We start from the raw sequence: 11,418 nt of genomic DNA on the forward strand, positions 1-11,418 counted from the left end.
TAAACCTCTGCAGATGATCCAGAACCAGCAGCGCGTCTGGTTTTCAACCAACCCAAACTGGTTCATGTCACTCCGCTGCTGATCCCACTTCACTGGCTTCCAGTTGCAGAGCTTCAGATTCAAAGCTCTGCTTCTGGTTTACAAAACAACAACTCAAACAGCTCCCGTCTACCTTCACTCCCTAATCCAGACCTCCACTCCCTCTCCACAGCTACGTTCCACCAGTGAAAGACGCCTCGTGTTACCACCACAACGTGGGACTAAATCACCAGCCAGACTCTTTTCCTCTGTTGTTCCACGATGGTGGAATGATCTCCCAAACTCTGTCCGCTCTGCAGAGTCCCTGTCTACTTTCAGACCCAGCTGAAGACTCAGCTCTTCAAGGAGAACTTCAACACTTAGTTTAGCTGTATTTGTTGGAAAGTTGGAGAACTTAGCCCAGTTCTTTGCAACAAACTTTATGGTATTAATCGTCTGTATTATAACATCAACAAAAGAAAGAAAAAAAGCTTGTGTCGTTCTCATCCATATGTTCATTGCTTTGGATAAAAACGTCTACTAAATGACTGTAGAATAGAATAGAAGACCACGTGGTGATACCAGATCATCCTGTTGTGATGAGAAACCTAAGAAATAATGGGTTAGAACCATAGACTGTATATAAAAGATGGGCGGAGCCTTCATGACGCCCCCGTAGGTTTCTGAAGAGCTGAATTGAAGCTCAGTGGCTAGCTAAGAGCTAACCCGGAGATAAAAGGAGCTAACCAGCTAACGGAGGTAAGCAGGATAAAGCTAAGTCATGTTGTTAAGCGGCTAAAAACCGCAGTTATGTTCTTCTTACTTGAAGCAGAAGATCGGTTATCTGCCAATCAAAAAGACACGCCTCTAAATATGCCAAATTTAAAGATGAAATAACTTTTAAACAGAGAAGTTTGAAAATAATTTAACAGTTGGTATGAAGGTAAGCCTGACTTATGAAACCAAAAAAGGATTTTTGAAACAAGCTGTTAACATGTGTATTTCTGCAGTAAATATGTTTACTTCTACTGTAAACATGTTTATTTCTACTGTACACGTGTTTATTTCTACTGTACACGTGTTTATTTCTGCAGTAAACATGTTTATTTCTACTGTAAACATGTTTATTTCTGCAGTAAACATGTTTATTTCTGCAGTAAACATGTTTATTTCTACGGAAAACATGTTTATTTCCACTGTAAACATGTTTATTTCTGTGGTAAACATGTTTATTTCTGCTGTAAACATGTTTATTTCTGCTGTAAACATGTTTATTTCTGCAGTAAACATGTTTATTCCTACTGTAAACGTGTTTATTTCTGCAGTAAACATGTTTATTTCTACTGTAAACATGTTTATTTCTGCAGTAAACATGTTTATTCCTGCTGTAAACATGTTTATTCCTGCTGTAAACATGTTTCTTTCTGCTGTGAACATGTTTATTCCTGCTGTAAACATGTTTATTTCTGCTGTAAACGTGTTTATTTCTGTAGTAAACATGTATATTCCTGCTTTAAACGTGTTTATTTCTGCTGTAAACATGTTTATTTCTGCTGTAAACATGTTTATTCCTGCTGTAAACATGTTTATTCCTGCTGTAAACATGTTTATTTCTGCTGTAAACATGTTTATTTCTGCTGTAAACATATTTATTTCTGCAGTAAACATGTTTATTCCTGCTGTAAACATGTTTATTCCTACTGTAAACGTGTTTATTTCTGCAGTAAACATGTTTATTTCTACTGTAAACATGTTTATTTCTGCTGTAAACATGTTTATTTCTACTGTAAACATGTTTATTTCTGCAGTAAACATGTTTATTTCTACTGTAAACATGTTTATTTCCACTGTAAACATGTTTATTTCTGCGGTAAACATGTTTATTTCTACTGTTAACGTGTTTATTTCTACTCTAAACATGTTTATTTCTGCAGTAAACATGTTTATTCCTACTTTAAACGTGTTTATCTGCTGTAAACATGTTTATTCCTACTGTAAACATGTTTATTCTTGCTGTAAACATGTCTATCTCTGCAGTAAACATGTTTATTCCTACTTTAAACGTGTTTATTTCTGCTGTAAACATGTTTATTTCAGCTGTAAACATGTTTATTTCAGCTGTAAACATGTTTATTCCTGCTGTAAACATGTATATTCCTGCTGTAAACGTGTTTATTTCTGCTGTAAACGTGTTTATTTCTGCTGTAAACGTGTTTGTTTCTGCAGTAAACGTGTTTGTTTCTGCAGTAAACATGTTTATTCCTGCTGTAAACATGTTTATTCCGACTGTAAACATGTTTATTCCTGCTGTAAACATGTCTATCTCTGCTGTACACGTTTATTTCTGCTGTAAACATGTTTATTTCTGCTGTAAACGTGTTTATTTCTGCTATAAACATGTACATTTCTATTATAAATATCTTTATTTCTACGGTAAACATGTTTATTTCCACTGTAAACATGTTTATTTCTGCTGTTAACACGTTCATTCCTGCTGTAAATGTATTTATTCCTGCTGTAAACATGTTTATTCCTGCTGTAAACATGTTTATTCCGACTGTAAACATGTTTATTCCTGCTGTAAACATGTTTATTTCTGCTGTAAACATGTTTATTCCGACTGTAAACATGTTTATTCCTGCTGTAAACGTGTTTGTTCCTACTGTAAACGTGTTTATTTCTGCTGTAAACGTGTTTATTTCTGCAGTAAACATGTTTATTCCTCCTTTAAACGTGTTTATTTCTGCTGTAAACATGTTTATTCCTGCTGTAAACATGTTTTTTTCCGCTGTAAACGTGTTTATTTCTGCAGTAAACATGTTTATTCCGACTGTAAACATGTTTATTCTTGCTGTAAACATGTTTATTCTTGCTGTAAACATGTTTATTCCTGCTGTAAACATGTTTCTTTCTGCTGTAAACGTGTTTATTTCGACTGTAAACATGTTTATTCCTGCTGTAAACATGTTTATTTCTGCTGTAAACATGTTTATTCCGACTGTAAACATGTTTATTCCTGCTGTAAACATGTTCATTTCTACCGTAAACATGTTTATTCCTGCTGTAAACATGTTTATTTCTACCGTAAACATGTTTATTTCTACTGTAAACATGTTTATGTCCACTGTAAACGTGTTTATTTTTGCTGTTAACATGTTTATTTCTGCAGTAAACATGTTTATTTCTACAATAAACATGTTTATTTCTACTGTAAACATGTTTATTTCTGCTGTAAACATGTATATTTCTATTATAAATATCTTTATTTCTACGGTAAACATGTTTATTTCCACTGTAAACATGTTTATTTCTGCTGTTAACACGTTCATTCCTGCTATAAACATGTTTATTTCTGCTGTAAACATGTTTATTTCTGCTGTAAACGTGTTTGTTTCTGCTGTAAACGTGTTTGTTTCTGCTTTAAACGTGTTTGTTTCTGCAGTAAACGTGTTTGTTTCTGCAGTAAACATGTTTATTCCTGCTGTAAACATGTTTATTCCGACTGTAAACATGTTTATTCCTGCTGTAAACATGTCTATCTCTGCTGTACACGTGTTTATTTCTGCTGTAAACATGTTTATTTCTGCTGTAAACGTGTTTATTTCTGCTATAAACATGTACATTTCTATTATAAATATCTTTATTTCTACGGTAAACATGTTTATTTCCACTGTAAACATGTTTATTTCTGCTGTTAACACGTTCATTCGTGCTGTAAACGTATTTATTCCTGCTGTAAACATGTTTATTCCTGCTGTAAACGTGTTTATTACTGCAGTAAACATGTTTATTCCTGCTGTAAACATGTTTATTCTTGCTGTAAACATGTCTATCTGTGCTGTAAACATGTTTATTTCTGCTGTAAACGTGTTTATTTCTGCAGTAAACATGTTTATTCCTCCTTTAAACGTGTTTATCTGCTGTAAACATGTTTATTTCTGCTGTAAACATGTTTATTCCTGCTGTAAACATGTTTATTCCTGCTGTAAACATGTTTATTTCTACCGTAAACATGTTTATTTCTACCGTAAACATGTTTATTTCTACCGTAAACATGTTCATTCCTGCTGTAAACATGTTTTTCTGCAGTAAACATGTTCATTCCTGCTGTAAACATGTTTATTTCAGCTGTAAACATGTTTATTCCTGCTGTAAACATGTATATTTCTACTGTAAACATGTTTATTCCTGCTGTAAACGTGTTTTTTTCCGCTGTAAACGTGTTTATTTCTGCAGTAAACATGTTTATTCCTGCTGTAAACATGTTTATTCTTGCTGTAAACATGTTTATTTCTGCTGTAAACATGTTTATTTCTGCTGTAAACATGTTTATTCCTGCTGTAAACATGTTTATTCCTGCTGTAAACATGTTTATTTCGACTGTAAACATGTTTATTCCTGCTGTAAACATGTTTATTTCTGCTGTAAACATGTTTATTCCGACTGTAAACATGTTTATTCCGACTGTAAACATGTTTATTTCTACCGTAAACATGTTTATTCCTACTGTAAACATGTTTATTCTTGCTGTAAACATGTCTATCTCTGCAGTAAACATGTTTATTCCTACTTTAAACGTGTTTATTTCTGCTGTAAACATGTTTATTTCAGCTGTAAACATGTTTATTTCAGCTGTAAACATGTTTATTCCTGCTGTAAACATGTATATTCCTGCTGTAAACATGTTTATTTCTGCTGTAAACGTGTTTATTTCTGCTGTAAACGTGTTTGTTTCTGCTGTAAACGTGTTTGTTTCTGCAGTAAACGTGTTTGTTTCTGCAGTAAACGTGTTTGTTTCTGCAGTAAACATGTTTATTCCTGCTGTAAACATGTTTATTCCGACTGTAAACATGTTTATTCCTGCTGTAAACATGTCTATCTCTGCTGTACACGTTTATTTCTGCTGTAAACATGTTTATTTCTGCTGTAAACGTGTTTATTTCTGCTATAAACATGTACATTTCTATTATAAATATCTTTATTTCTACGGTAAACATGTTTATTTCCACTGTAAACATGTTTATTTCTGCTGTTAACACGTTCATTCCTGCTGTAAATGTATTTATTCCTGCTGTAAACATGTTTATTCCTGCTGTAAACATGTTTGTTTCTGCAGTAAACATGTTTATTCCTGCTGTAAACATGTTTATTCTTGCTGTAAACATGTCTATCTCTGCTGTAAACATGTTTATTTCTGCTGTAAACGTGTTTATTTCTGCAGTAAACGTTTATTCCTCCTTTAAACGTGTTTATTTCTGCTGTAAACATGTTTATTTCTGCTGTAAACATGTTTATTCCTGCTGTAAACATGTTTATTTCTACGGTAAACATGTTTATTTCTACCGTAAACATGTTCATTCCTGCTGTAAACGTGTTTTTCTGCAGTAAACATGTTCATTCCTGCTGTAAACATGTTTATTTCAGCTGTAAACATGTTTATTTCAGCTGTAAACATGTATATTTCAGCTGTAAACGTGTTTATTTCCGCTGTAAACGTGTTTATTTCTACTGTAAACATGTTTATTCCGACTGTAAACATGTTTATTCCTGCTGTAAACATGTTTATTTCTACCGTAAACATGTTCATTCCTGCTGTAAACATGTTTTTCTGCAGTAAACATGTTCATTCCTGCTGTAAACATGTTTATTTCAGCTGTAAACATGTTTATTCCTGCTGTAAACATGTATATTTCTACTGTAAACATGTTTATTCCTGCTGTAAACGTGTTTTTTTCCGCTGTAAACGTGTTTATTTCTGCAGTAAACATGTTTATTCCTGCTGTAAACATGTTTATTCTTGCTGTAAACATGTTTATTTCTGCTGTAAACATGTTTATTTCTGCTGTAAACATGTTTATTCCTGCTGTAAACATGTTTATTCCTGCTGTAAACATGTTTATTTCGACTGTAAACATGTTTATTCCTGCTGTAAACATGTTTATTTCTGCTGTAAACATGTTTATTCCGACTGTAAACATGTTTATTCCGACTGTAAACATGTTTATTTCTACCGTAAACATGTTTATTCCTACTGTAAACATGTTTATTCTTGCTGTAAACATGTCTATCTCTGCAGTAAACATGTTTATTCCTACTTTAAACGTGTTTATTTCTGCTGTAAACATGTTTATTTCAGCTGTAAACATGTTTATTTCAGCTGTAAACATGTTTATTCCTGCTGTAAACATGTATATTCCTGCTGTAAACATGTTTATTTCTGCTGTAAACGTGTTTATTTCTGCTGTAAACGTGTTTGTTTCTGCTGTAAACGTGTTTGTTTCTGCAGTAAACGTGTTTGTTTCTGCAGTAAACGTGTTTGTTTCTGCAGTAAACATGTTTATTCCTGCTGTAAACATGTTTATTCCGACTGTAAACATGTTTATTCCTGCTGTAAACATGTCTATCTCTGCTGTACACGTTTATTTCTGCTGTAAACATGTTTATTTCTGCTGTAAACGTGTTTATTTCTGCTATAAACATGTACATTTCTATTATAAATATCTTTATTTCTACGGTAAACATGTTTATTTCCACTGTAAACATGTTTATTTCTGCTGTTAACACGTTCATTCCTGCTGTAAATGTATTTATTCCTGCTGTAAACATGTTTATTCCTGCTGTAAACATGTTTGTTTCTGCAGTAAACATGTTTATTCCTGCTGTAAACATGTTTATTCTTGCTGTAAACATGTCTATCTCTGCTGTAAACATGTTTATTTCTGCTGTAAACGTGTTTATTTCTGCAGTAAACGTTTATTCCTCCTTTAAACGTGTTTATTTCTGCTGTAAACATGTTTATTTCTGCTGTAAACATGTTTATTCCTGCTGTAAACATGTTTATTTCTACGGTAAACATGTTTATTTCTACCGTAAACATGTTCATTCCTGCTGTAAACGTGTTTTTCTGCAGTAAACATGTTCATTCCTGCTGTAAACATGTTTATTTCAGCTGTAAACATGTTTATTTCAGCTGTAAACATGTATATTTCAGCTGTAAACGTGTTTATTTCCGCTGTAAACGTGTTTATTTCTACTGTAAACATGTTTATTCCGACTGTAAACATGTTTATTCCTGCTGTAAACATGTTTATTCCTGCTGTAAACATGTTTCTTTCTGCTGTAAACATGTTTCTTTCTGCTGTAAACGTGTTTATTTCGACTGTAAACATGTTTATTCCTGCTGTAAACATGTTTATTTCTGCTGTAAACATGTTTATTCCGACTGTAAACATGTTTATTCCTGCTGTAAACATGTTTATTTCTACTGTAAACATGTTTATTTCTACTGTAAACATGTTTATGTCCACTGTAAACGTGTTTATTTTTGCTGTTAACATGTTTATTTCTGCAGTAAACATGTTTAATTCTACAATAAACATGTTTATTTCTACTGTAAACATGTTTATTTCTGCTGTAAACATGTATATTTCTATTATAAATATCTTTATTTCTACGGTAAACATGTTTATTTCCACTGTAAACATGTTTATTCCTGCTGTTAACACGTTCATTCCTGCTGTAAACATGTTTATTCCTGCTGTAAACATGTTTATTTCTGCTGTAAACATGTTTATTTCTGCTGTAAACGTGTTTGTTCCTGCTGTAAACGTGTTTGTTCCTGCTGTAAACGTGTTTGTTTCTGCAGTAAACGTGTTTGTTTCTGCAGTAAACATGTTTGTTTCTGCAGTAAACATGTTTATTCCTGCTGTAAACATGTTTATTCCGACTGTAAACATGTTTATTCCTGCTGTAAACATGTCTATCTCTGCTGTACACGTTTATTTCTGCTGTAAACGTGTTTATTTCTGCTATAAACGTGTTTATTTCTGCTATAAACATGTACATTTCTATTATAAATATCTTTATTTCTACGGTAAACATGTTTTTTTCCACTGTAAACATGTTTATTTCTGCTGTTAACACGTTCATTCCTGCTGTAAACGTATTTATTCCTGCTGTAAACATGTTTATTCCTGCTGTAAACGTGTTTATTCCTGCTGTAAACATGTTTATTCTTGCTGGAAACGTGTTTATTTCTGCAGTAAACATGTTTATTCCTCCTTTAAACGTGTTTACCTGCTGTAAACATGTTTATTTCTGCTGTAAACATGTTTATTTCTGCTGTAAACATGTTTATTCCTGCTGTAAACATGTTTATTTCTACCGTAAACATGTTTATTTCTACCGTAAACATGTTTATTTCTACCGTAAACATGTTTATTCCTGCTGTAAACGTGTTTTTCTGCAGTAAACATGTTCATTCCTGCTGTAAATATGTTTATTTCAGCTGTAAACATGTTTATTCCTGCTGTAAACATGTATATTTCTACTGTAAACATGTTTATTTCGACTGTAAACATGTTTATTCCGACTGTAAACATGTTTATTTCTACCGTAAACATGTTTATTTCTACCGTAAACATGTTTATTTCTGCTGTAAACATGTTTATTTCTGCTGTAAACGTGTTTATTTCTGCTGTAAACGTGTTTATTTCTGCTATAAACATGTACATTTCTATTATAAATATCTTTATTTCTACGGTAAACATGTTTATTTCCACTGTAAACATGTTTATTTCTGCTGTTAACACGTTCATTCCTGCTGTAAATGTATTTATTCCTGCTGTAAACATGTTTATTCCTGCTGTAAACGTGTTTGTTTCTGCAGTAAACATGTTTATTCCTGCTGTAAACATGTTTATTCTTGCTGTAAACATGTCTATCTCTGCTGTAAACATGTTTATTTCTGCTGTAAACGTGTTTATTTCTGCAGTAAACGTTTATTCCTCCTTTAAACGTGTTTATTTCTGCTGTAAACATGTTTATTTCTGCTGTAAACATGTTTATTCCTGCTGTAAACATGTTTATTTCTACGGTAAACATGTTTATTTCTACCGTAAACATGTTCATTCCTGCTGTAAACATGTCTATCTCTGCAGTAAACATGTTTATTCGTACTTTAAACGTGTTTATTTCTGCTGTAAACATGTTTATTTCAGCTGTAAACATGTTTATTTCAGCTGTAAACATGTTTATTCCTGCTGTAAACGTGTTTATTCCTGCTGTAAACGTGTTTGTTTCTGCTGTAAACGTGTTTGTTTCTGCTGTAAACGTGTTTGTTTCTGCAGTAAACGTGTTTGTTTCTGCAGTAAACATGTTTATTCCTGCTGTAAACATGTTTATTCCGACTGTAAACATGTTTATTCCGACTGTAAACATGTCTATCTCTGCTGTAAACATGTCTATCTCTGCTGTAAACATGTCTATCTCTGCTGTAAACATGTCTATCTCTGCTGTAAACATGTTTATTTCTGCTGTAAACGTGTTTATTTCTGCAGTAAACATGTTTATTCCTCCTTTAAACGTGTTTATTTCTGCTGTAAACATGTTTATTTCTGCTGTAAACATGTTTATTCCTGCTGTAAACATGTTTATTTCTACCGTAAACATGTTTATTTCTACCGTAAACATGTTCATTCCTGCTGTAAACGTGTTTTTCTGCAGTAAACATGTTCATTCCTGCTGTAAACATGTTTATTTCAGCTGTAAACATGTTTATTTCAGCTGTAAACATGTATATTTCTGCTGTAAACGTGTTTATTTCTGCTATAAATGTGTTTTTTTCCGCTGTAAACGTGTTTATTCCTGCTGTAAACATGTTTATTCTTGCTTTAAACATGTTTATTCTTGCTGTAAACATGTTTATTCTTGCTGTAAACATGTGTATCTCTGCTGTAAACATGTTTATTTCTGCAGTAAACATGTTTATTCCTCCTTTAAACGTGTTTATTTCTGCTGTAAACATGTTTATTTCTGCTGTAAACACGTTTATTCCTGCTGTAAACATGTTTATTCCGGCTGTAAACATGTTTATTCCTGCTGTAAACGTGTTTATTTCGACTGTAAACATGTTTATTCCTGCTGTAAACATGTTTATTTCTGCTGTAAACATGTTTATTCCGACTGTAAACATGTTTATTCCTGCTGTAAACATGTTTATTCTTGCTGTAAACATGTCTATCTCTGCAGTAAACATGTTTATTCCTACTTTAAATGTGTTTATTTCTGCTGTAAACATGTTTATTCCGACTGTAAACATGTTTATTTCAGCTGTAAACATGTTTATTCCAGCTGTAAACGTGTTTATTCCTGCTGTAAACGTGTATATTTCTACTGTAAACGTGTTTATTCCTGCTGTAAACGTGTTTATTCCTGCTGTAAACGTGTTTATTCCTGCTGTAAACGTGTTTTTTTCCGCTGTAAACATGTTTATTCTTGCTGTAAACATGTTTATTCTTGCTGTAAACATGTTTATTCCTGCTGTAAACATGTATATTTCTACTGTAAACATGTTTATTTCAGCTGTAAACATGTTTATTCCTGATGTAAACATGTTTATTCCTGCTGTAAACATGTATATTTCTACTGTAAACATGTTTATTCCTGCTGTAAACATGTTTTTTTCCGCTGTAAACGTGTTTATTTCTGCAGTAAACATGTTTATTCCTGCTGTAAACATGTTTATTCTTGCTGTAAACATGTTTATTACTGCTGTGAAGTTGGTCTTTTTAACATGGGAGTCTATGGGGATTCGCTCCTTTTTGGAGACCCTAGTGGGTGAAGGGGGAACTGCAGTTTTATGTATTTCCGCATCGGCTTCACATTTAACCGCTGGAAGTTGCCGCTTGCAATTGACAGTGAAAAGAAACATGCTGAACTAATGACTGGGAAGCAAAACAGTAAAAACTAAAAATGAAACAGGAAACAAGAGCAAAACACAAAAAAAAAACTTAAAACCATGACATCAACAAACAAACTATGACATAAACAAACAAGCGAACAAACAAATAAGGAACCAGGCAAATAAGAAAATAAGTGAAGATACTGTACACATGTGACTGCATGTCATGTGACCACTTCTCACCTCTACAAAGTAAAAGCATGGCAGCAGGGTAAGACTGTCTTTTGGAGGTTTCTTCTTCATCTTTTCTGTCGAGGAAGAGTTTATCATCATCATCATCAACCTGTAACACACACATTAACATGATAACATACACATTAACATATGTAATCACAATAACATAGTGAGTAGCGTCCTAAATTAAAATTAATATAAAAAATGACATTTACTCAGGAGCAGGAACTCTTGTTTTCTAGTTATTTATGTTGAGCACTTCATCAGTTTTAACTTGATTTGACAAAAATCATGACTCAAGGAGATCAGACAGACGATGAGCCAGTAAATAAATGTATTTAACTAATCTCAGGTCTACAAATGAGATAAAACAAATACATTATCAATTAAAGCCACAAGCGGTGTTTTCCATCGGGTCAGAGCCTCCTGCCGAAGACCCCCCCCACTCCCCATCATGCAACATGGTAAGTACCAATCAAATATAA

General features: G+C 32.9%; 1 protein-coding gene across 1 annotated transcript in view; it reads right to left on the reverse strand.

The window, feature by feature from the left end:
- plppr3b (phospholipid phosphatase related 3b) overlaps nucleotides 1–11,038 on the reverse strand; it is a gene marked incomplete at both ends in the record, with an annotated part of 28,766 nt that extends 17,728 nt beyond the window's left edge. Inside the window, one exon of the mRNA XM_079245153.1 lies at nucleotides 10,943–11,038. Coding sequence (XP_079101279.1) covers nucleotides 10,943–11,038 — 96 coding nt within the window. The remainder of the gene's footprint in view (nucleotides 1–10,942) is intronic.
- Between the last annotated feature and the right edge of the window lie 380 nt (nucleotides 11,039–11,418).

This window comes from Telmatherina bonti (assembly GCF_933228915.1).
Source record: "Telmatherina bonti genome assembly, chromosome: 8".
NCBI classification, from domain to species: domain Eukaryota; kingdom Metazoa; phylum Chordata; class Actinopteri; order Atheriniformes; family Telmatherinidae; genus Telmatherina; species Telmatherina bonti.